Genomic DNA, 25,689 nt, shown 5'->3' with positions numbered 1-25,689 from the left:
ATATGCTGAGGCATCAAATAAAGTAGAGGAAGATGGGTCAAGGGGGAGGGATCCTGAGAAGAGTGGTGTGAGTAGTGTATCTGTACCAGTACAGAGGGATAGGCCAACAAGTGATATGTGTTTCAGTAAGATTGGATTTTTAGCATTTATAGCAATGGTTATCAACTGTACTGCAGCGATAGAATGTAAGTCGCACAAATTTGAGGTTGTGGTGGCAACTGCAGAGAGGTATTATTTAATATATTATTATATATATTATTATATTACATATTATTTATTTAGGTGTGTGAGACTTGACATCAAAAGAGTTACAAGGTGTGTTAAGTGGTGGTGTCCCATCCTTTCAGGTTGTTGGCCTGAGGTAGGAGTAAATAGATTTAATTAGTTGAGTAGGGTGGTGTTATTTTCTATTATTTGATCATTATTTTTTTCTGAGTCTTGTGTTAGATGTTAAGAGTATTTCTTTATTTATTCAAGCAAAGTATAAGGGAGTACTCCAGTCTAGTAGGGGGCGGTAATGCAACATTTATTGGATGCCAACCGTCGTTAAACCTCATTGAAGAAGAAGTAGTTTCGCTACTCTCGAACACGGCTGATGCCTATGGTTACGCCTGTGTAGCTAGCTACATGCTAATTCTCAAAGCGCACTCAGTTGACCTATTTTGCAGGTGTTTTACATGGTGCGGTACCGCTAGCTTTCATCTCATTTTTTGAAGACGCTACTCAATATGATGGGTGAACCGGTGGCTGATATGTGTGATCAGCTTGTTAAAGCTGTGAACGTGATGATGGACGCGGAATCTAGCCAAATATATCGCTTGGAGGCCCTAAAGGTATCTTGATTTCTAGATGCTAGCTTGCTAATGTTAGCTGGTAAGGTAGCCCAAAGGCCGGCAGATGGCTAACTAGCTCGCTTTCCTACTTGCGATGTGATGCGATTGCTTGACTGAAAATGTGCATAGATGCATAGCTATAACTTCACATTATAGTTCACATGTCCATTGCATGCGGCTCCCGAGTGGCGCAGCATCTCAGTGATAGGGGCGTCACTACAGTCCCAGGTTCGAATCCAGGCTGTATCACATCCGGCCGTGATTGGGAGTCCCATAGGGCGGCGCACAATTGGCCCAGCATCGTCCGGGTTTCGCCGGGGTAGGCCGTCATTGTAAATAAGAATTTGTTCTTAAATGACTTGCCTTATGAAATTAAATCATCAATGGGCGTAGCTAGATAGCTAACGTCACATGGCTAGCATCATAACGTTACCGTGTCCAGCTGCGGATTTCATTCATTGCACGTCGCTAGTTATCTAGAGCCATTGCTGCTGACTGATGCCCTCAAACTGAATGAAAGATAAGCTAACGTTATGTCAACCATTTAGCCTAGTTCTATTGATTGCATTAAATCAACTGAGTTGTGCATTGTTTCGATAGTTTAATTCACTTCTCTCTGTAAAGCTCCATAAACTACATTGATAGCTATGACGGATATCATTGCAAGTTCACAGTTTTCATGTTTTATTCATCCATTCAAATCAAATTTTATTTGTCAAACATACACATGGTTAGCAGATGTTAATAATGGGAGTGGAGCGAAATGCTTGTGTTTGTAGTTCCGACAATGCAGTAATAACCAACGAGCAATCTAACCTAACAATTCCACAACAACTACCTTATACATACAAGTGTAAAGGGATGAAGAATATGTACATAAAATATATGAATGAGTGATGGTACAGAATGGCATAGGCAAGATGCAGTAGATGGTATAGAGTACAGTATAAAGTGGTTAGTGATACATTTTTACATCAATTTTTCCACTATTAAAGTGGCTGAAGTTGAGTCAGTATGTTGGCAGCAGCCACTCAATGTTAGGGATGGCTGTTTAACAGTCTGATGGCCTTGAGATAGAAGCTGTTTTTCAGTCTCTCGGTCCCTGCTTTGATGCACCTGTACTGACCTCGCCTTCTGGATGATAGCGGGGTGAACAGGCAGTGGCTCGGGTGGTTGTTGTCCTTGATAATCTTTATGGCTTTCCTGTGTCATCGGGTGGTGTAGGTGTCCTGGAGGGCAGGTAGTTTGCCCCCGGTGATGAGTTGTGCATACCTCACTACCCTCTGGAGAGCCTTTTGGCTGTGGGCGGAGCAGTTGCCGTACCAGGCGGTGATACAGCCCAACAGGATGCTCTCGATTGTGCATCTGTAAAAGTTTGAGTGCTACCCTTTCCACTACTGTCCCGTCGATGTGGATAGGGGGGTGCTCCCTCTGCTGTTTCCTGAAGTCCACGATCATCTCCTTTCTTTTGTTGACGTTGATTGAGTGTGAGGTTATTTTCCTGACACCACACTCTGAGGGCCCTCACCTCCTCCCTGTAGGCCGTCTCGTCATTGTTGGTGATCAAGCCTAACGCCACGCAGTCGTGGGTGAACAGGGAGTACAGGAGAGGGCTCAGAACGCACCCTTGTGGGGCCCCAGTGTTGAGGATCAGCTGGGTGGAGATGTTGTTACCCACCCTCACCACCTGGGTGTGGCCCGTCAGGAAGTCCAGTACCCAGTTGCACAGGGCGGGGTCGAGACCCAGGGTCTCGAGCTTGATGATGAGTTTGGAGGGTACTATGGTGTTAAATGCTGAGCTGTAGTCGGTGAACAGCATTCTTACATAGGTATTCCTCTTGTCCAGATGGGTTAGGGCAGTGTGGTTGCAATTGCGTCGTCTGTGATTGGGGTGGTAAGCAAATTGAAGTGGGTCTAGGGTGTCATGTAGGGTGGAGGTGATATGGTCCTTGACTAGTCTCTCAAAGCACTTCATGATGACGGAAGTGAGTGAGATTGTCCTACACGTACCTGGCTAGGTATATACAGTAGCTAACTGATTGAGTGCATGTTATTAACTTGTCCATGCCGCTCTTTTATTTTTAGTTTTGTGAAGAATTCAAAGAGAAGTGTTCCTTCTGTGTCCCATGTGGGCTACAGTTGGCAGATAAAACTCAAACAGCAGTGGTGAGGCACTTTGGTCTACAGATACTGGAGCACGTTATCAAGTGAGTTATTGAGTATATTGTACAGTCTATAATTCACATAGTTATCCTCAATGATATCAAGACATCCCCCTACACATGTGCCAATGTGTTCCCCAAAACCTTGTTGTTTTTCTTCATGTTGAGAATAGGTTCAGATGGAACAACATGCCACAGCAAGAGAAAGTCCAGCTGAAGAACTGTGCTATGGGGCTATTGTCAACTGTGAGTCTGTTTGGGTGATAAACACCCTGTTAGTGTCTTCATGTTTCTATTCCTCTAGAAGAAAGTATGTGGCAGATAAGATGACGGGTGGAATTACTGGTGGTCTGTCGACCCAATTACAAATATACTTTCAAGAAGTCAAACAAATTCCCCATTGTTGTGCGATCAGTTAGATGTGCATTAATGAATATGCTGACTCTAGTCTGTTCCATGACTCTGGCACACTGCCTCCCTATGCAGGGCACATATCCTATCCTGGAGGAGGAGAGCCACATCAAGGACGTTCTCTCGCGGATCATAGTGGAGATGATCAAGAGAGAATGGCCTCAGCACTGGCCTGACATGCTGAAGGAGATGGAGGCACTCACCAGTGTAGGGGTGAGTCGGCACGTTCCCGTTCAGTGTTTCCCCTGGGGTTTTATGCTGGTGCGGTGCCAAGGCCCCCAGAGCAACTTTCAGGGATGAAAACATCACAGCATTCAATTGGAGAGAAACAAAACTGGGGGGGGGGGGCTTATTGAAAATGGAAGGGAGCAAGGATTTGGTTTGTAATCCATCCACCAGCGTAAGGGTGAGTCGGCACGTTCCAGTTCAGTGTTTCCCCTAGGTTTTTATGCTGGCGGGGTGCCATGGCCCCTGGAGCAACTTTCAGGGCTGAAAACATCAGTGTTCCTCCCCCCCAGGAGGCCCAGACAGAGCTGGTGATGTTGATCCTGCTGCGGCTGGCGGAGGACGTGATCACCTTCCGGACCTTGCCCACTCAGCGCCGTCGGGACATCCAGCAGACCCTCACCCAGAACATGGAGAGTATCTTTAGCTTCCTGCTCGCCATCCTGCAGCTCCACGTCGACGAGTACCGCAAACTGGTAAACAGACAATGGTTATAACTGTCTTGATAAAAAAAATATGCGGAAGTGTTTTTGACCTCTTTTTATTGATATTCTCTTTTTGTACCTCTTCCAGAAAAGAATACCTGGCCAAGAATTGCAGGTAGGAAAGTGTTTTTGATGTACAATATCCACTTTCTGATGTTTTATTTACATATTATATTCACATTTAGACACCCAGCTAGAGACTTTTCTGTTTTGTGCACGTTACCCCATCCCCCCTCTCTCATCTTAATCCCCCTCTTCTTCTCTTCCCCTGGTCAGGCCAAGGCCCACTGTCGGGTAGGCGTGGCCACTCTAAACACCCTGGCAGGCTACATAGACTGGGTTGCCCTGGCAAACATCACCAATGACAACTGTCGCCTGCTGGAAATGCTTTGTCTATTGCTCAGTGAGACAGAGCTGCAGCTGGAGGCTGCAGAGTGCCTGCTCATCGCCATTAGCCGCAAGGTTAGTACAGACTACACAGTACTAGACACTCCCCTTTCTGCAGTCAGGCCTTGTAGGACATGACACGCCCCTTTCTGTTCGGACACACCCCTTTCTGCAGACTACTCTGTAGGACCGGACCAGATATTTTTTCAAAACATTGGAATGAATAATGCAGGTCTACAATTACTGTATTATTAGTCAGGTACATCACAGGGCAGAGAACTGTTATCTTAACATGCTTGGTGTGTCTCCGTAGGGGAAGCTGGAGGACAGGAAACCACTCATGGTGCTGTTTGATGACGTTGCCATGCACTACATCCTCTCTGCTGCACAGTGAGTACATTCCCCTCATCACCCACAAGGCCTGGGTTTACACAGCAGCATTACTAGCTCATTCTGGCTTCTAATTCTCATTGGTTTGTGGCTACAGGTCTGCAGATGGAGCAGCAATATGCAACAAATCCTCTCCAACACAGTGAGTAGCCTACACATTTTGGTATTCAGCGTCAACGTTCTTGTCCAGCTTTGTTATTTAGCATTCCATTTAGCACTTGAGTTCATGGGGCTTGGTACTTTTTTTCTTTCAGTGTGCTGCGATGCTTAAAAATGCACTTTAAGTAAAGTTTGATTTGATTTCCCCCCAGGCCAGTGGGGGCGGGGGTGGTGGAGAGACACTACACCTTCCTGAAGAGGCTATGTCAGGTCCTGTGTGCCCTGGGCAGCCAACTCTGCTCATTAGTGGTGAGTCTGGCTCAGGGTTTCCATTAGGAAAATGTGATGCCGCAGAACTTGACCGGGAAGATATACATTTTCCTGCCATTTGAGAAATGTAGCGTACCCGTATGTATTGGGTGCATAATGCATTAGGGCGTCCAGCCACGGTGCTCAGAATGACACTTTTAGATTATTTTAATTCATCTTAACAGAACATGCAACTCATGTAATGAAGCAGTCAATGAAACACATTTTCAAACTCTTACCAAAATGCAATTCTTAGGAAAACACCATTATAAACAGAGCACCTGTTAGCGGTTCCATATGTGACAGAGATGAAAATCTCTGTTAGAAACTTAGAAAGAGGGGAATCTAAAGAGGCAATAACAAGAATGGGTTGCTAATATGACTAGGATTGTTGATATGAAAACCAATAGAACAGGAGAGAAATGGCACATCGTTGGGTCCAATCCCGAAGTACATTTGCCCAAGTTATATAATTACTCCTGTCTATACAGAAACAAAATACCTCACCAGAAAGCATGACTTAGCCACAGAGGAATCGAGCTTCTTAATTTTTTTTGCTGTGGATTGTTTCAAATCACAAGCTGATAGGCCTATGCTTATTTGGAAAGCCTGCAGTTTGGGCAGTGTGCGTGGGGCTATAGTTCTGGCTGATTGAGTTGTGGCTGTCAGTGAAAAGATCTAAAATATGTGTAAAGATAATGTGTCTTGAGTATAATTTAAACTGTTGAGACAAGAAGGGGAGTGGTGTGTGGCAAAGTCTCTCCAGAATGGCTCAGCTATCTCCTGCCAATACTTGCATATTCATTGTGTGAATTGTTTGCCCTTAGATTTCAATTTTTTCATCAATTCTCCATCACATATGTCACCAGTAGTAAATGTAACGTTAATCCCGTCATTTTTAACATTTCTGTTAAAGCATGTGTTAATTACAGTCATTGACCGTTCTCATTCTCGTGGAAACGTTGCTTTCAGAGTTCACAACCTGCTACACTTGTGAGAGACAAGTTTTGGTTTATTTCATAACCATTTATGAGATTTGTACATTTTATTCATTGTCTTTTGTTTGAAGTTCTCCACGTGAGCAATGAACATGTGTTTGGTTTCTCTGTCCTGATAACTTTGAGGGAGCACCTGCTTGAGCACGCAAGTACTTGGCCTGCTGCACAGAAATATAGGAAAGTGGGTTTTTTAACACTCATTGCTAATGATAATATATTAAAAGTATAGTTCCTCACAGTAAGCTATTTGAAAAATCCTTCCAATCTCCCCCTCGATAATCACCAATTCTCGGTATGAAAGAGCAATGGAAGCTATAGGCCTACTGCCGCTTTTACCTATAGTCTATGAGTTCCATGAGCTAATTTATTTAGTCGCCAATGGATAACAGCCTATCAATGTGTCCCTATGGCAGAGGTTGTGGATCTCGCATTAGTTTACTTTTTAAAGTTCTGATTTTAATTATGATTTGTATGATTAACCACCTGACATTGATTTTGAAAAAAGAAAACTTTATTATTTAAATAACTGTTCCACCAAAATGTACCTATGGAAATCATAGGCACGCAGAACAGTAGATATGGTAAGAGAAATTGTAATCTTCCCCAAACTTGAAACTCACGTGCCACCTATGAAGTCTTTATAAAATTGCCTCTGTATTTCCATGGTGGGATTTTGCCTGTAGGCTACTTTGAAGCAAGGTAAGACATGCCTCATGATATGAAGTAAAAACATTTCAGGTTTCAAACAATGAAGTATGTTTTCAAAATGCTTACTGCCTCCAACTCACATTGTAAAGTGGATGCGCTGAAAGCCTGTCGCCTTGAATGATGAATAGGAGGTGCGTTTTAATTACCGCTTGAGAAATACAAATAGTAGCTCTTTTTAATTGTGCACCAAAACAGTTAACGTGCGATTGCATTTAGAATTATTGCACAATGGATGGGCTTAGAAAAGCCCATGGATTTCTCCTGCAGCACCTCAGGTGGTTGCTGCTGGAGTAAAACATCACAAAATAGGCTCTGTGTGATAGTTGTTGGATAAGTAAGGTACATGATGACTAACGAAAATACTCACAGGCCAATTTAATTCCACTAAATAATGCAAATGAACCTATAGACTGAAGCATGATGGTCACATGTATTTACAGTACCGTTCCAGAGTTTAGGGTCACTTAGAAATGTCCTTGTTTTTGAAAGAAGAGCAACAAAAAAATTGTTCATTAAAATAACATCAAATTGATCAAAAATGTAGTGTAGACATTGTTAATGTTGTAAATGATTATTTTAGCTGGAAGCGGCTGATTTTTAAAACATTTTTTAATAGAATATCTACATAGTTGTAAAGAGGCCCATTATCAGCAACCATCACTCCTATGTTCCAATGACAAGTTGTGTTAGCTAATCCAAGTTTATCATTTTAAAAGGCTAATTTATCATGCAAAAACCGTTTTGCAATTATGTTAGCACAGCTGAAAACTGTTGTTCCGAATAAAGAAGCAGTAAAACGGGATGCTGGCCTTCTAGGCAGAGTTGCAAAGAAAAAGCCATATCCCAGACTGGCCAGAGGAACACAGACACTGGACAGAGGAACTCTGCTTAGAAGGCCAGCATCCCGGAGTCGCCTCTTCACTGTTGACGTTGAGACTGGCATTTTCTTGGCAATCTCTCGCATAGAATAGCCTTTATTTCTCAGAACAAGAATATATTGACGAGTTTCAGAAGAAAGTTCTTTGCTTCTAGCCATTTTGAGCCTGTAATCCCTCTCTATTTAATGAAGCTGTCAGTTGAGGACTTGTGAGGCATCTGTTTCTCAAACTAGATACTCTAATGTACTTGTCCTCTTGCTCAGTTGTGCACCGGGGCCCCCCACTCTTCTTTCTATTCTGGTTAGAGACAGTTTTCGCTGTTCTGTGAAGGAAGTAGTCAACAGTGTTGTACAAGATCTTCAGTTTATTGGCAAGTTCTCGCATGGACTAGCCTTCATTTCTCAGATCAAGAATAGACTGACGAGTTTCAGAAGAAAGTTCTTTGTTTCTGACCATTTTTTAGTTTGTAATCGAAACAACAAATGCTGATGCTCCAGATACTCAACTAGTCTAAAGAAGGCCAGTTGTATTGCTTCTTTAAACAGAACAGCATTTTTAAGCTGTGCTAACATAATTTTAAAAGGGTTTTCTAATGAACAATTAGCCTTTTTAAAATGATAAACTTGGATTAGCTAACACAACATGCAATTGGAACACAGGAGTGATGGTTGCTGACAATGGGCCTCTGTACGCCTATGTAGATATTCCATAAAGAAGCAGCCTTTTCCAGCTACAATAGTCATTTACAACATTAACAATTTTAATGGACAAGAAATGTGCTTTTCTTTAAAAAACAAGGACATTTTCTAGGTGACCCCAAATGTTTGAATGGTAGTTTACATTGACTGTTATTTCCATCACTGAATAAAAAACATTATTTTGTCATTTTGGCCGGCAAGTTTTCTGCTTTTTGTTTGTTTTAGTGGCCAAAAGCTGTACAAAAAAAAGTGCACGTGGGTGTCTTGATTGTGTCGTTTGTGCTATGTGTTTCTAATGCAGGGTTCAGATGTGGAGGTAGAGGTACCAGCAAACCTTAGCAAGTACACAGAAGCGTTCCTGGCCTTCACCACACACCCAAGCCAGGCGAGTTACCTACTGTTAAAATAAAGTACTAGCCAGGTAGCTAACACTACTGTTTCTCCATATCCCACTTTGTCAGATCTGGTCCTCGAGCACTGAACATTGAGACATAGTATTCTTACATTTTTTTGATCTGTTCTGATAAACTACCCTACTCTGAACTAAAGTATTTGTCTTTTCCCACCAGTTCCTTAGGTCTTCCACCCAGATCACATGGGGAACTTTGTTCAGACATGAGATTCTCTCCAAGGATCCTGTCATCATCCAGATGACCATCAAGTACTTTAGAGCCACCATGACCAACCTAGTCAAGGTGAGACAGGCTACAATGTACATGCATCCAAGACTTTGTGCAGTTGCACATTAAAGCATCAAAATGTTCATTAGAAAAAGTGAGCATGTAAACGACTCACAAATCGATCTACACACGAAGGCAGAAATTATACATCCAAAATATAACTACACCGAAATCCAAAATACGTGTAACAACTACACGGAAAGGTTTAGCTCTTCCACTATGTAGACTTTGTCTCTACATGCAAGGTTCTTTTAATTGTATGAATTGCTGTTCTATATTGTTGTGTTCCTCCTGCTAGACTGGTTTCCCTTCCAGTAACGACAGTCCCAGCTGTGAGTACTCCCGTCATGACTTCGACAGTGATGAAGACTTCAACTCCTTCTTCAACTGTAAGCAATGTGACTCCTATTGTGTTTGAATACTTTAGACTTAAACAATATTAATATAATACATTTTTCTTGCCATTAAAGAATATTTTCTCCAGTTCGTTCCTACGGATCACGACCCTGATGCTTGTGTCCGTGTTCCGATGTCTTTCAGCGTTCCGAGCGCAGCAGGGGGAGGTGGTCCGGAATGCGTGTCGTATTGTCCCCTTGGAGGCCTTCCAGATTGCAGCAGAGTGGCTGCAGTATCAGATCAGTGCGCCCATCGATATCGGAACCACTGTGTGTACGTGCTGCTTCTCGACTGTGGCTCATAGTGGCGATCTGGGGAGGGGGATCTCCTGTGTGTGTGTGTGTGTGGGGGGGGGTCACTGATGGTGAATGTGTCAGTATGAAACTGATTGAATGTCTTGGAGTCCATTTGATTGCTCAAATCAAGAGTTTCTCATATCTTGGAAGGAGGAGTTTGAGGAGGTTTTTAAAAAGGAAATGCGTCTTTATTTGTATGAGATGAGTTCTCACGATTAACAAAAAATACATTCATTCTCGTAACCACTCTGAAAGGGCGCCAAGTGACAGGAAATGATGGGTCGAGAGATACTGTTGATGCATGTTAACTAATCAGCCTGATTAACTATACTCTCTCTTTTCCCCTTTTTACTCCTCCTGACTTGTTTTTTTCTCTCTTTTCGGTCTTTCTGTCTTCCTCCTTTTCTTTCCAGCTAAGACGGCTGAGGGGCTGTGTTCTATCCTGTCTCCGTCAGTGGTCCAGTGGGATGCTATGACCTTCTTTACAGAGAGTGTTGTGGGAAAGATCTTTAAGAACGTGGAGGATGAGGTACAAGCTGCCAAATGAGAATAGCTACCCACAGCAGAGAGATTGAGAGAGCAAAACTAGTATTTTACTGAGGAGGCTAAGAGGGGTAGAGAGGGCAAAGTGTAAACGCTACCACGGGGGTGCCCTAGATAGCAACAAAATGTGTAGGGATTTTTGAAACGCATAACTATTGATTCATATTTTTTCCCCCCATCGTCAAAAACATAAACTAATGTTGGTGTAACTTTATCTGAAGTCCGTAATAAGTTATTTATAAGGCAGTCACAAACTGATCACCATTTTATTAATTACTACTCCTACATTTGTAAATGTTAGTAAGGTAGTCATTCAGAACAACAAAATGGATATATACTGAACAAAAATCGAGGGATTGGCTGAACAGATCGTTGGTTCTGTCTTTGTCTCCCTCGACAACGTGCCTGACCACAGACTCCGCTCCATATCCTTCTTTCCCATTTAGCTGCCAATCTCATACAGTGGGGCAAAAAAGTATTTAGTCAGCCACCAATTGTGCAAGTTCTCCCACTTAAAAAGATGAGAGGCCTGTAATTTTCATCATAGGTACACTTCAACTATGACCGACCAAAATGAGGAAAATAAATCCAGAAAATCACATTGTAGGATTTTTAATGAATTTATTTGCAAATTATGGTGGAAAATAGGTATTTGGTCACCTACAAACAAGCAAGATTTCTGGCTTTCACAGACCTATAACTTCTTTAAGAGGCTCCTCTGTCCTCCACTCATTACCTGTATTAATGGCACCTGTTTGAACTTATCAGTATAAAAGACACCTGTCCACAACCTCAAACAGTCACACTCCAAACTCCACTATGGCCAAGACCAAAGAGCTGTCAAATGACACCAGAAACAAAATTGTAGACCTGCACCAGGCTGGGGAGTCTGAATCTGCAATAGGTAAGCAGCTTGGTTTGAAGTAATCAACTGTGGGAGCAATTATTAGGAAGCCTACCATCAGTAACACACTACGCCGCCAGGGACTCAAATCCTGCAGTGCCAGTACATGTCCAGGCCCGGCTGAAGTTTGCTAGAGAGCATTTGGATGATCCAGAAGAAGATTGGGAGAATGTCATATGGTCAGATGAAACCAAAATATAACTTTTTGGTAAAAACTCAACTCGTTGTGTTTGGAGGACAAAGAATGCGGAGTTGCATCCAAAGAACACCATACCTACTGTAAAGCATGGGGGTGGAAACATCATGCTTTGGGGCTGTTTTTCTGCAAAGGGACCAGGACGACTGATCCGTGTAAAGGAAAGAATGATTGGGGCCATGTATCGTGAGATTTTGAGTGAAAACCTTCTTCCATCAGCAAGGGCATTGAAGATGAAACGTGGCTGAGTCTTTCAGCATGACAATGATCCCAAACACACCGCCCGGGCAACAAAGGAGTGGCTTCGTAAGAAGCATTTCAAGGTCCTGGAGTGGCCTAGCCAGTCTCCAGATCTCAACCCCATAGAAAATCTTTGGAGGGAGTTGAAAGTCCTTGTTGCCCAGCAACAGCCCCAAAACATCACTGCTCTAGAGGAGATCTGCATGGAGGAATGGGCCAAAATACCAGCAACAGTGTGTGGAAAACCTTGTGAAGACTTACAGAAAACGTTTGACCTCTGTCATTGCCAAGTATATAACAAAGTATTGATATAAACTTTTGTTATTGACCAAATACTTATTTTCCACCATAATTTGCAAATAAATTCATTAAAAATCTTTTTTTTTTTTTTTTTTTTGTCTGTCATAGTTGAAGTGTACATATGATGAAAATTACAGGCCTCTCATCTTTTTAAGTGGGAGAACTTGCACAATTGGTGGCTGACTAAATACTTTTTTGCCCCACTGTATGAACGCAACATACAAAAATTTCAACGATTTTACAGTTCATATGAGTAAATCAGTTAATTGAAATGAATGAATTAGGACCTAATCTATGGATTTCACGTGACTTGGCAGGGGCGCAGCCATTGGTGGGCCTGCAAGGGCATAGGCCCACCCACTTGGGAGCTAGGCCCACCCACTTGGGAACTAGTTCCACCTACTTGGGATCTAGGCCCACCCACTGGGGAGCCAGACCCAGCCAATCAGAATGAGTTTCTCCCTACAAAAGGGCTTTGTTACAGACTGAAATAGTCCTCCGTTTCATCAGCTGTCTGGGTGGCTGGTCTCAGATGATCCCGCAGGTGAAGAAACTGGATGTGGAGGTCCTGGGCTGGCATGGTTACACGTGGTCTGTGGTTGTGAGGCGGGTTGGACGTACTGTCAAATTCTCTAAAACAACGTATCGGCAGCTTATAGTAGAGAAATTAACATTAAATTCTCTGGCAACAGCTTTATTGGAAATTCCTGCAGTCAGCATGCCAATTGCATGCTCCCTCAAAAGTTGAGAATATCCTGTGTTGTGGGCTTATTCTTTTGCTAGGTGCTGCTGGAATGTTTACCAATGGCAGTAACCAATTACACTGGTCACTGAAAACATTTAATAAAGCATAAATAGTGCTCACTTTAGGGGCTGCGAAAGTACTTTACTGATGATTTGTAGATGGTTTATAAATGTGGTAGTAATGATTAATAAATGGTGAACACACACTATAAATGGTTTATTACAGTCCCTTAAAATAGTGGTACCCAAGTGTTATGAATGAAAATAAATTGACGATGTAGAAGAAACTCTGACTCTAGTGTCCCTTTGCCCCTGCTGTAGAAGTTGCCAGTAGACCAGGGCATTGAGCTGCTACAGGCTGTGTTGAACTACAACACCCAAGACCCTCTCATCCTGTCCTGTGTCCTCACCAACGTGTCCGTCCTCTTCCCCTTCGTCACACACCGACCTCACTTCCTGCCTCAGGTCCTCTACAAGGTGAACACACACCTGCGCTCAAAAGCATGCACACCGATCTACAATCTCTCTCTCCTGACCTTTTGTGGATTGTGTCCACCTTTTAAAACATTAACTTGTTCTTCTTTTCCTTCCCAGCTATTTGCCTCCATCACATTCGAGGTGGTAGAGGAGAGTAAGGTGAGCCGTCTTAAATATTCTTAGGAGGGACGACAGATGTGTTCGTTGGGATTGTGTAGAAGCAATAGGAATCCGAGGCTAAGTAGTAGTCCATCCAATCATCAGTCTGATCTGGGATGTCATTTTCAGGCACCACGGACGCGTGCGGTGAAGAACATCAGAAGACACGCCTGCTCCTCCATCATCAAGATGTCTCGAGACTACCCACAATTCATTCTTGTATGTGTCTGCGGTCAAGTTCATCCTACTCCTAGAGAAGGCTCATCCATCGCTGTGCAGTAGAATGGAACAGCTGCTTTAAGTAGATACTGATGAAACCGTTGGCTATGACTTTTAGAACCAGTGTACAAATCTATTGCAAATCTATTGCATCTTACAAGCGTATGTGTATCTGTGGGGGAGGGATGTTTGGGTGTGTCTGTTAATGTACATCTCTCACTCACTCTGTCTGTCTCCATTCAGCCGTGTTTTGACATGATGTATAACCACGTGAAGAAGCTGTTCTCCAGCGAGGCTCTGTTGAACATGCTGGAGAAGTGTGCTCTTATGGAGGCCCTGGTCCTCATCAGTAACCAGTTCAAAGACTACAACAAGCAGAAACACTTCCTGGAGGAGCTCATGGCCACTGTGGCCGCTCGCTGGACCTCCGACGAGATGAGGCGGTATGTACACACACACACACACTAAACTGTATACACCCACTTGCACTGTATTATACACTGGTTGTTCTCTCTTTGTGTGCATCAGTGTGCTGTGGGATCCTGCTCTGTTCCTGGACTTCGTTGGTGCTGATCAGCTGGCAGCTGAAGGCACAGAACACACAACGGGCATCAACAGGTCACGGGTAGGTGTGTGTGTGTGTGTGCGCACACGTGCGTGCGTTCATGGCTAAGTGCTAAAACTTTTTATGTGATGTCAGGCTTGCCAATTCAACCAGTTCTGCCAAAACGTCAACTGTATTGAAACATTTCCTATTCACTGTTTGTCTCACCCTGCCCTCCAGTTGAGTTTCTGTGTGTACACCATCCTGGGGGTGGTGAAGAGGGCCCGCTGGCCGGCTGACCTGGAGGAGGCGAAGGCAGGGGGCTTCGTAGTGGGCTACACCCCTAATGGAGCCCCCATCTACAGAAACCCCTGCAGCGCCCAGGTCCTGGCACTGCTGCCCAACCTGCTCGCCCTCATCAGGTAAGGGGGTGGGGGTGCTGTAGAGAAACATTGTGGGTTTTTGATTAAGATGGTGATGAGGATGATAATAGTGTTTGTGATAATGGTGCTGTTTGTGATTGTGGTGATAGTGTTTGTGGTGATGATGATCGTGTTTGTGATAATGATGGTGTTTGATTGTGGTGATAGTTTTTGATAATGATGGTGATGGTTGTGATAGTGTTTGATGATAGTGATTGATGATGGTGTTTGGTGGTGGTGATGATAGTGTTTGTGATGGTGGTGGTGATGATAGTGTTTGTGTTTGTGGCGGTGATGATAGTGATTGATGATGGTGTTTGGTGGTGGTGATGATAGTGTTTGTGATGGTGGTGGTGGTGATGATAGTGTTTGTGATGGTGGTGGTGATGATGATAGTGTTTGTGGTGGTGGTGGTGGTGATGATAGTGTTTGATGATGGTGATTGATGATGGTGTTTGGTGGTGGTGATGATAGTGTTTGTGATGGTGGTGGTGATGATGATAGTGTTTGTGGTGGTGGTGGTGGTGATGATAGTGTTTGATGATAGTGATTGATGATGGTGTTTGGTGGTGGTGATGATAGTGTTTGTGATGGTGGTGGTGGTGATGATAGTGTTTGTGATGGTGGTGGTGATGATGATAGTGTTTGTGGTGGTGGTGGTGATGATAGTGTTTGGTGGTGGTGATGATAGTGTTTGTGATGGCGGTGGTGGTGGTGATAGTGTTTGATGGTGGTGATAGTGTTTGTGAAGGTGGTGGTGGTGATAGTATTTGTGGTGATGATGGTGAGTGTTTGTTATGATGATGGTGGTAATGGTGAGAGTGTTTGTTTGTTATGATGATGGTGGTAATGGTGAGTGTTTGTTATGATGGTGGTAATGGTGAGTGTTTGTTTGTTATGATGGTGGTAATGGTGAGTGTTTGTTTTGTTATGATGGTGGTGGTAATGGTAAGAGTGTTTATTATGATGGTGAGTGTTTTTGTTATGATGGTGGTAATGGTGAGTGTTTGTTATGATGGTGGTAATGGTGAGAGTGTTTGTTTGTTGTGATGGTGGTAATGGTGAGAGTGTTTGTTTTGTTATGGTGGTGGTGGTAATGGTGAGACTGTTTGATATGTTGGTGGTAATGGTGAGAGTTTGTTTGTTATGATGGTGGTAATGGTGAGAGTGTTTGTTTGTTATGATGGTGGTAATGGTGAGAGTGTTTGTTTATGATGGTGAGTGTTTGTGTGTTATGTTGATGGTAATGGTGAGAGTGTTTGTTTGTTATGATGATGGTGGTAGTGGTGAGTGTTTGTTTTTTATGATGATGGTGAGTGTTTGTTTGTTATGATGATGGTGGTAATGGTGAGTGTTTGTGATGAACATGATGATAAAGAGGATGATGTTTCTCTGTAGAACCCACAACAGTCTCTTCCTGCCGGAGAACATGTGTCGTCTGAGTGAGACGTTCTCCAAGGCCTACGACATGATAGAGGTGGAGAAGAACATGGTTCTAGGTGAGAGGAACCACACTGATTCAATGGTTATGCCCTGTACTTAGAAACCCTATATCAAAGGTTGGTAACCCGTGGCTATAATTTCCCCTTTGAAGGATAATAAACAAACATGAATATTGTGTCCTGACCTGTAGGCCTGCCTCAGCCAGCCCTGGACATCTATGACCCTCCAGTGTATAAGACTCATCTAGAGCGCATGCAGGGATTCTTCTGTACCCTCTACGACAACTGGTGACTTCCTCACTTTGGATAGTCTTCTGCTTCCTCTATCTCCACACACACACACACACACACACACAACCACCAGTCTCGCTCTCTTGCTCATTTCCCCCTCTTCCTCTCGCTTGCGCACCCCCATTCTCTCTCTAGTTACCATACCCTGGGGAAGGCAGGCCTATCATTGCAGCAGGACTTCTACACCATCGAGGGATTGGCTGAACAGATCGTTGGTTCTGCCTTTGTCTCCCTCGACAACGTGCCTGACCACAGACTCCGCACCATGCTCCATATCCTTCTGTCCCATTAGCTGCCAATCACATGTGAACGCAACGTGCAACAATTTCAACGATTTTACTGAGTTACAGTTCATATAAGGAAATCAGTCAATTGATATTAATAGGCCAGTAGGCCCTAATTTATGGATTTCACATGACTGGGCAGGGGTGCAGCCATGGGTGGGCCTGGGAGGGCATAGCCCCACCAACTTGGGAGTCAGGCCCACACACTGGGGAGCCAGGCCCAGCCAATCAGCATGAGTTTTTCCCCACAAAGGGCTTTATTACAGACAGAAATACTCCTCAGTTTCATCAGCTGTCCGGGTGGCTGGTCTCAGACGATCCCGCAGGTGGACAGTCCTGCAGTCAGCATGCCAATTGCACACTCCCTCTAAACTTGTGTGACAAAACTGCACATTTTAAAGTGGACTATTCTTGTCTCCAGCACAAGATGCACCTGTGTAAAGATCATGCTGTTTAATCAGCTTCTTGATATGCCACACCTGTCACGTGTATGGATTATCTTGGCAAAGGAGAAATGCTCACTAACAGGGATGTAAACAAATTTGTGCACAAAATGTGAGAGAAATACGTTTTTTGTACATATGAAACATTTCAGGGATCTTTAATTTCAGAGCATTGAACATGGGACCAACACTTTGCATGTTGCGTTTATATTTTTTGTTCAGTGTATATATTAATTTTGTTCAGACAAAAAGGGATTATAAAGTCATTGTTAGTGATCAAATACATTGATAATAGCATTGACTTTACATGTACAGTATCCATTCAGTCCAACTGTGTTCCTTAATGTGTGTGTGAACGGGTGTTCCTGAAGCAGCTGGTGGTGTCATGTCCTCAGGAGTGCTACAACAGTCTGCTCTGCCCCCTGCTGGGCCCTCTGTTCGCCTACATGCTACAGGTCTGAACTCTCACGCTTTTCCCCCTTGTGCCTGTGAAGCAATATACCAAAAAGGAGAGTTTCTTTGCATGTTAAAAAAATTTACAAATTAAAAAAAAACACACAAAACAAAGTACTCACAACAAAAAAGGTTAACTGTGGTACAACTACCAAACAAACAGAAATCAGAGGCTGATCAAACACTCCGAGCTTATTGTCATGCGCACTAGTAATCAGTCACTATTAATAAGAAATGGGACAACTTATCATGTGACGTGTTGACTCTGTTTATTTATACAGAGACTCAATCTCAGGTGGCAGATCATCAACCAGAGGAGTACTGTCAGGTAAGATGTGTCCATCTGTGGGTCCTTATGAAGGCATGTGGTCTCATTCAATGCGTAGGTTTTCTTGTGCTAGTGGTATGTTGACAATCTCCTTCCCTCTGTGTGTAGTGAGGAGGAGGAGGAGGAGGACGAGTCGTGTGAGGAGAATCAGGAGATGCTGGAGGAGCAGCTTGTTCGGCTGCTCACCAGAGAGGTTCTGGACCTGCTCAGTAAGTCCACACTTTTGGGAGAAAGGTCAGATTATTGGGATGCAGGGAGCGATTAAGTAGCACTTTCAATTAGAGGCCTTCAAGGGTCCAAATAAATAACTCCATTCAGAACATTAAGTAGCAGCATACCGGTTGGCTGTCGGTCATTGTAGCCTGTCCTTCTCCTTTAACTTTTAATTCCATCTTCCATTGATTAGATGTCTCCTAACTTTTGCCCCACACACAGCGGCTCTGACTGTTAGCCTATCGCCACGTTGATGACTTGTGATTGACCAACAACAAGCTACACGCACCACGCTCGTGAAAAGCAAGAGCAGCAGCATAAATTATCACATTTCTCTTTCAGCATTCGAATCTGTACGTGTCCTTGCAGTCAAGTCAGTTAAAATTACACTTGACAATCAGATCAGACCCGTGACATTATTTAGAATTCTTGATCCTCTCTCTCTCTCTTGGGTATTCGTCTACAGGTGGATCCGTGAAGACTTTCAGTTCAGCTTCTCCATTGAGCTTGTATTTATGTATTTATTTATTGTCCAGGAGAAGGATTCATCTAAGTCTGAGAAACTGGACCTATGAATTTAGCTCTGCTGTGTATCCATATTTGATAGATTTGGGGTATATCAAAAATCTAAGTCAAATGTATTTATATAGCCCTTCGTACATCAGCTGATATCTCAAAGTGCTGTACAGAAACCCAGCCTAAAACCCCAAACAGCAAGCAATGCAGGTGTAGAAGCACGGTGGCTAGGAAAAACTCCCTAAAAAGGCCAAAACCTAGGAAGAAACCTATAGAGGAACCAGGCTATGAGGGGTGGCCAGTCCTCTTCTGGCTGTGCCGTGTGGAGATTATAACAGAACATGGCCAAGATGTTCAACTGTTCATAAATGACCAGCATGGTCAAATAATAGGTTTGGGACAGGTAGCACGTCCGGTGAACAGGTCAGGGTTCCATAGCCGCAGGCAGAACAGTTGAAACTGAACTGCAGCTCCAGTTGGGGTTTATGGAGTTTATTTCAGTCTAGTCATGTGTCCTAACATTGATCCTTTCCCATCAGCTCACGCCTGCATAATGAAAAAGGTGCCTGCGCCAGCAGGAAACAAGGAAGATGTGGATGGTAAGTTCACTTGTTTTCTAGGTAAGAAAAGTATTACTCAGGTCCACCCCCTTCTCACTCTTCCCCTTCCTTTTTATGTCCTATCCTGTGTGTGTAGAGGAGGAGATGATGTCCACTGAGTCCCAGGCAGTCGCTGTCTCCCCTGCCCAGCCAACAGGCGAACTGACGGAGCTGGGGAAGTGTTTTCTCAAACACGAGGTCAGCACAACACACACACACACCGGAGCATCTAACCATGGCAGTGTGATGGGACTATTTCTCTCTCCCTCTGCAGGACATCTATATGACCTTGTTGACCATCTCATTCACCTCTCTGTCCTGGAAGGACACCAGTAACTGTCACCGCAGCGCCTCTATCGTGTGCTGGACCCTGCTACGACAGGTAGGCTACACACAGGACAGACTGACAGCAACTTTCCATCCTGAGCACTCCCTATCCATTTAGCTTCCTTTTCCTCTCGCTCCCTCCTTACTCAGTGTCTGTCTGACCGTGTTCGTGCTTCACTCCTGTGATTTGAAGATTCCTCCCTCCCTCCACTCTGCTGTCTCTCCCTCTCTCTCTTCACTGTGCCTCTCTCCTCCTCTCTCTTCACTGTGCCTGTCTCTCCTCTCTCTTCACTGTGCCTGTCTCTCCCCCTCTCTCATCCTCTCTCCACTGTGCCTGTCTCTCCCCCTCTCTCCTCCTCCCTCTCTCTCTTCACTGTGCCTGTCTCTCCCCCTCCCTCTCTCTCTTCACTGTGCCTGTCTCTCCCCCTCCCTCTTCACTGTGCCTGTCTCTCCTCCTCTCTCTCGCTTCACTGTGCCTGTCTCTCCTCCTCTCTCTTCACTGTGCCTGTCTCTCCCTCTCTCTCTCTCTGACTCTGTTGTTGTGTTCAGGTTGTAGGTGGGAACCTTTTGCCAGAGGCGGTCACATGGTTCTATACCAGTGTTCTGAAGGGACTGCAGATGCATGGGCAGCATGAGATCTGCAACTCAGCCCTCACACAACTGGCCCTGCTTATGTACGAGAACCTGGTGAGAGTCACATTCTCTCCCTCCTAACTCTTTCTCGCCTCCCTGGGTCAGCGGCCGCGGTACATGGAGCTGAGGACTGTGATGACTCAGATCCCCAACATCACTCACTCTTCTGTCTCCTGTCCTGCTCCTCCCTTCCTCGACAACTAACCCTTTCCTCTCTTCCCTCCCTCCCTGGGACAGCGGCCGCGGTACATGGAGCTAAGAGACGTGATGACTCAGATCCCTGACATCAATCTGGAGGCTCTAGACCAGTACGACCAGCGGTTGCTGGAGCCCAGCTCCGCTCAGAGGTTGGGAGAGAAGAAGAGGAAAGACCAGTTCAAGAAGCTCATTGCTGGCGCTGTGGGGGTAATACCACCACCTGCCACCAGGGGGGGGGGGGGGGGGGGGCTCTATTTCGTTTTTTCTGTAAAATGACCTGCAGCAAAGACCTAGAATTATTTCATTGAAAATAATGTCTGAAATGTGTCCATTGTGACTTTTGAAATAGATTTGAATTAAAGGATGTAAGTTGCACTGTATTGGCGAGTGCTGTCAGTATTTTAATAAGTTTAATTGAATAGGGCCTGCACGCTCCTATGTAAGACGACCATTCAATCCAAACCGATTCTAAATTGTTCTTGATCTCTCCTACCCACAGAAAGCTCTGGCCCAGCAGTTCAAAAAGGAGGTACATATCCGAAATCTTCCGTCTCTCTTTAAGAAGCCGAAGCCCGAGAAAAGGGACATTCTGGAGACCAGTGAGTGTGGAGCACTAGCAGCACTCTTCTCCCCAGCGTTGGATGACATCTAGGAGCCCTAGCAGCACTCTTCTCCCCGGTGCTGGACGACATCTAGGAGCACTAGCAGCACTCTTCTCCCCAGCGTTGGATGACATCTAGGAGCCCTAGCAGCACTCTTCTCCCGGTGCTGGACGACATCTAGGAGCACTAGCAGCACTCTTCTCCCCGGTGCTGGACGACATCTAGGAGCCCTAGCAGCACTCTTCTCCCCAGCGTTGGACGACATCTAGGAGCCCTAGCAGCACTCTTCTCCCCGGTGCTGGACGACATCTAGGAGCACTAGCAGCACTCTTCTCCCCGGTGCTGGACGACATCTAGGAGCACTAGCAGCACTCTTCTCCCCGGTGCTGGACGACATCTAGGAGCACTAGCAGCACTCTTCTCCCCAGCGTTGGATGACATCTAGGAGCCCTAGCAGCACTCTTCTCCCCGGTGCTGGACGACATCTAGGAGCACTAGCAGCACTCTTCTCCCCAGCGTTGGATGACATCTAGGAGCCCTAGCAGCACTCTTCTCCCGGTGCTGGACGACATCTAGGAGCACTAGCAGCACTCTTCTCCCCGGTGCTGGACGACATCTAGGAGCCCTAGCAGCACTCTTCTCCCCAGCGTTGGACGACATCTAGGAGCCCTAGCAGCACTCTTCTCCCCGGTGCTGGACGACATCTAGGAGCACTAGCAGCACTCTTCTCCCCGGTGCTGGACGACATCTAGGAGCACTAGCAGCACTCTTCTCCCCGGTGCTGGACGACATCTAGGAGCACTAGCAGCACTCTTCTCCCCGGTGCTGGACGACATCTAGGAGCACTAGCAGCACTCTTCTCCCCGGTGCTGGACGACATCTAGGAGCACTAGCAGCACTCTTCTCCCCAGCGTTGGATGACATCTAGGAGCCCTAGCAGCACTCTTCTCCCCGGTGCTGGACGACATCTAGGAGCACTAGCAGCACTCTTCTCCCCGGTGCTGGACGACATCTAGGAGCACTAGCAGCACTCTTCTCCCCAGCGTTGGATGACATCTAGGAGCCCTAGCAGCACTCTTCTCCCCGGTGCTGGACGACATCTAGGAGCACTAGCAGCACTCTTCTCCCCAGCGTTGGATGACATCTAGGAGCCCTAGCAGCACTCTTCTCCCGGTGCTGGACGACATCTAGGAGCACTAGCAGCACTCTTCTCCCCGGTGCTGGACGACATCTAGGAGCCCTAGCAGCACTCTTCTCCCCAGCGTTGGACGACATCTAGGAGCCCTAGCAGCACTCTTCTCCCCGGTGCTGGACGACATCTAGGAGCACTAGCAGCACTCTTCTCCCCGGTGCTGGACGACATCTAGGAGCACTAGCAGCACTCTTCTCCCCGGTGCTGGACGACATCTAGGAGCACTAGCAGCACTCTTCTCCCCGGTGCTGGACGACATCTAGGAGCACTAGCAGCACTCTTCTCCCCGGTGCTGGACGACATCTAGGAGCACTAGCAGCACTCTTCTCCCCGGTGCTGGACGACATCTAGGAGCACTAGCAGCACTCTTCTCCCCAGCGTTGGATGACATCTAGGAGCCCTAGCAGCACTCTTCTCCCCGGTGCTGGACGACATCTAGGAGCACTAGCAGCACTCTTCTCCCCGGTGCTGGACGACATCTAGGAGCACTAGCAGCACTCTTCTCCCCGGCGCTGGACGACATCTAGGAGCACTAGCAGCACTCTTCTCCCCGGTGCTGGACGACATCTAGGAGCACTAGCAGCACTCTTCTCCCCGGTGCTGGACGACATCTAGGAGCCCTAGCAGCACTCTTCTCCCCGGCGCTGGACGACATCTAGGAGCACAGAGGCCCTCAGTCTGGCCTAACACACACACACTACAATCAGCTGTTACAGGACTTCGACTGGACTAGCATACACACAAACATGCATACACTTTCTATCCTCCCGGGGACTTTTACTCCTGAAGGATTGGTTCAACAAGTGTTTGACGTTTCTACCCTATCGATCGACAGTGGGATGAATGTGGCAGCCTCCCCATTTAGGACAAAGGTAATCAGAATATTCTGTCATGGACTGAACCCTGCTAACTGCTCGATAATATTTATCCAAATAATGTGTGTCTGTCTGCCTTGATCAGAAATATAGAACAGTATGATGATGGTGATTGTCCTTCAACAGGACATTGCTTTTGCCATAAACCCTGCAGGTTGTAAATATAACAAAGAATTGTGTTTATACAGCACATTTCCTCACTAGCACAACACATTTAGCTTTAATTGTGTTTTAGTAGATCCGCAAACATGGACCATCCACCTGGGTGCTCAACGACTGCAGCCATTTTGTGCCAGAAGAACCTGAATGGGACCCAGTGAGCATGTCTGAGGTGTTAGACTTCAAAGTAGTCTGCTGTATAAGGAGAGCTATTTTCAAACCAACGTTTTGTACAGAATCATTACTCTGTTGATGGTTGAAGTAGAATTGTCATTGCCTTTTTGTGCACTGCTTCTCCCAGCTGTGAACGTATGAGAAGCCAGCACTGCATTCCACCTATGTTCATGGAAATAGTTTGCCGCAACATCGACTTTTGTGTGGCGGTATTGTTTGTGAAAACTGATCCAACGTGGTCAAGATCCCATATTTTATGCCATCTGTTTTGTAGGTCATATTTGTGTGCATTTGGAAGAAGCTGCAGGCCTGAATCTCAAATCAATTGGAAAAATAGGCACCAATTGCTGTGAGGTTTCTATGTTGCCAGTCTGTCTTTCCCATTAATATGGGACCAAAGCTGATTTATCCAAATACATACAGAATGATCGGAGTTTTTTGATGGCATAAAATATAATAGTCAGGGGACTTTGTTACATAATTTTGGGAGGAATCTTAGATTTTTGGTATGAACTACCCCTTTAAATCTCCCAACCCTGTCAATGATTGATTGTGGCCAACTTTTTTTCCTTAATGAATGTATAAAAAAACAAACTTGTACAGGGGGAAAAGTATTTAAAACTGTAGTGCTGTTTTTATATTTTGCTGTTTTTAAATAAAGGTAGACTTGAGTCATTTTAAATGTTACTTTTTTTAAAAAAATAAATGAAGGTTATTCGTTAGTAATCCGTCCCTCCCATTGGTTCATCTTCTAAAGTCTGGCCGATTATGGTATGGGGAGTGATTTCAGTGCCAACAGAGATTGGATTTGAATTTTATCATTTTGAATTTGGTTTAGAGTTTGATATTTTTTTTATGTTTAATGCACAACTTGAATCATTGAATTCATACATGTTACTTGTATTTCAGGATTTGAAACTGAATTCTATGAATATTTATGGTGGATATTGTATTCATTGTCTGTATCAAGTTTACAAACCATCTTTTGAAGTTATTCAAAGTTCCATATATTCAACTTCTCAGATTCAGTTTTCAAATTCAGCTCTAAATCCAGCTTCAAAACCACAGCCAACATCCTGATACTTTGCCAGCAAGGAAAGGTAGAGGAGAACGGATACTTTTGGTCATGTAGTGTATGTGGACACCTGCTTGTCGGACATCTCATTATAAAATCGTGGGCATTAATATGGAGTTGGTCCGTCCCCCCCCTTTTCTGCTATAACAGCCTCTACTCTTCTGGGAAGACTTTCCACTAGATGTTGGAACATTGCTGCGGGGACTTGTTTCCATTCAGCCACAAGAGCATTAGTGAGGTTGGGTGATTAGGCCTGGCTCGCAGTCTGTGTTCCAATTCATTCCAAAGGTGTTCGATGAGATTGAGGTTAGGGCTTTGTAGTCCAGTCAAGTTCTTCCACCCTGATCTCCACAAACAATTTATCTATGGACCTCACTTTGTGCACTGGGGCATTGTCATGCTGAAAAACAAAAGGGCCTTCCCCAAACTGTTGCCAAAAAGTTGGAAGCACAGAATTGTCTAGAATGTGATTGTATGCTGTAGCGTTGATTTCCCTTCACTGGAACTAAGGGTCCTAGTCCGAACCATGAAAAACAGCCCCAGACCATTATTACTCCTCCACCAAACTTTACAGTTGGCACTATGCATTCGGGTAGGTAGCGTACTCCTGTCATCCGCCAAACCCAGATTCTTCTGTCGTACTGCCAGATGTTGAATTTAGTAAAGGATCTAGTTGATACTTTCTTAACTTATTTTTTCCTAACTGCATTGTTGGTTAAGGGTTTGTAAGTTAGAATTTCACTGTAAGGTTGTTGTATGTTGTATTCTGCGCATGTGACAAATACAATTTGGTTTGTATTTTGATTTGATTGGAAGTGTGATTCATCACTCCAGAGAACGTGTTTCCACTGCTCCAGAGTCCAATGGCGTTGAGCTTTACGTCGCTCCAGCTTGTGTGTGGCTGCTCAGCCATTTCATGAAGCTCCCGACGAACAGTTATTGTGCTGATTTTGGTTCCAGTAGTGAGTGTTGCAACCAAGGACAGACAAAAAAAAATGTTTACCCCTTTTTTTCCCCAATTGTCTCATCTCATGAAGGGGTGTCCATATACTCCCGTACGGACTCAGTAGAGGCAAAAGTTGAGCGCCTCGTGTCCCCCGAAACACAACCCAGCCAAGCCGTACTGCTTCTTGACACAATGCCCGCTTAACCCGGAAGCCAGCCGCACCAATGTGTCGGAGG

General features: G+C 44.9%; 1 protein-coding gene across 2 annotated transcripts; it reads left to right on the top strand.

The window, feature by feature from the left end:
• The first annotated feature begins 542 nt into the window (after positions 1-542).
• LOC110502679 (exportin-5) lies at positions 543-24,114 on the top strand. 2 transcript variants are annotated; one of them, XM_090217221.1, is made up of 34 exons: positions 543-833; positions 2,919-3,040; positions 3,169-3,241; positions 3,482-3,619; positions 3,925-4,107; positions 4,205-4,231; positions 4,393-4,578; positions 4,817-4,893; positions 4,991-5,035; positions 5,205-5,301; positions 8,885-8,968; positions 9,153-9,278; positions 9,562-9,652; positions 9,804-9,932; positions 10,369-10,484; positions 13,204-13,359; positions 13,477-13,518; positions 13,648-13,737; positions 13,981-14,180; positions 14,266-14,362; positions 14,522-14,703; positions 16,102-16,202; positions 16,337-16,433; positions 16,572-16,708; positions 17,521-17,618; positions 17,898-17,944; positions 18,053-18,153; positions 19,213-19,272; positions 19,370-19,470; positions 19,547-19,654; positions 20,149-20,286; positions 20,470-20,637; positions 20,930-23,096; positions 23,335-24,114. In XM_090217221.1, exons 1-33 carry the CDS (start codon positions 729-731, stop codon positions 21,080-21,082), a joined length of 3,675 nt encoding a protein of 1,224 aa, XP_090073347.1. In that variant the 5' UTR covers positions 543-728; the 3' UTR covers positions 21,083-23,096; positions 23,335-24,114. The 2 variants fall into 2 exon arrangements, with proteins under 2 accessions (XP_090073347.1, XP_021436579.3); XM_021580904.3 differs by lacking the exons at positions 20,470-20,637; positions 20,930-23,096; positions 23,335-24,114 and adding an exon at positions 20,338-20,459.
• The last annotated feature ends 1,575 nt before the right edge of the window (positions 24,115-25,689 follow it).

This window comes from Oncorhynchus mykiss, chromosome 23 (genome assembly GCF_057628025.1).
Source record: "Oncorhynchus mykiss isolate SJ-2025 chromosome 23, ASM5762802v1, whole genome shotgun sequence".
NCBI lineage: Eukaryota > Metazoa > Chordata > Actinopteri > Salmoniformes > Salmonidae > Oncorhynchus > Oncorhynchus mykiss.
Note: the sequence above shows the minus strand (reverse complement) of the source record. Positions and strands in the feature narration are given on the sequence as shown.

What these genes read in the sequence shown, in the direction of transcription:
- LOC110502679 (XM_090217221.1), top strand. Translation starts at nt 729, where the DNA reads ATGATGGGTGAACCGGTGGCTGATATGTGTGATCAGCTTGTTAAAGCT. An exon ending in TACCTGGCCAAGAATTGCAG is followed by an intron (nt 4,232 to 4,392) that starts GTAGGAAAGTGT and finishes TCCCCTGGTCAG; the next exon opens with GCCAAGGCCCACTGTCGGGT. An exon ending in CGGGCATCAACAGGTCACGG is followed by an intron (nt 14,363 to 14,521) that starts GTAGGTGTGTGT and finishes CCTGCCCTCCAG; the next exon opens with TTGAGTTTCTGTGTGTACAC.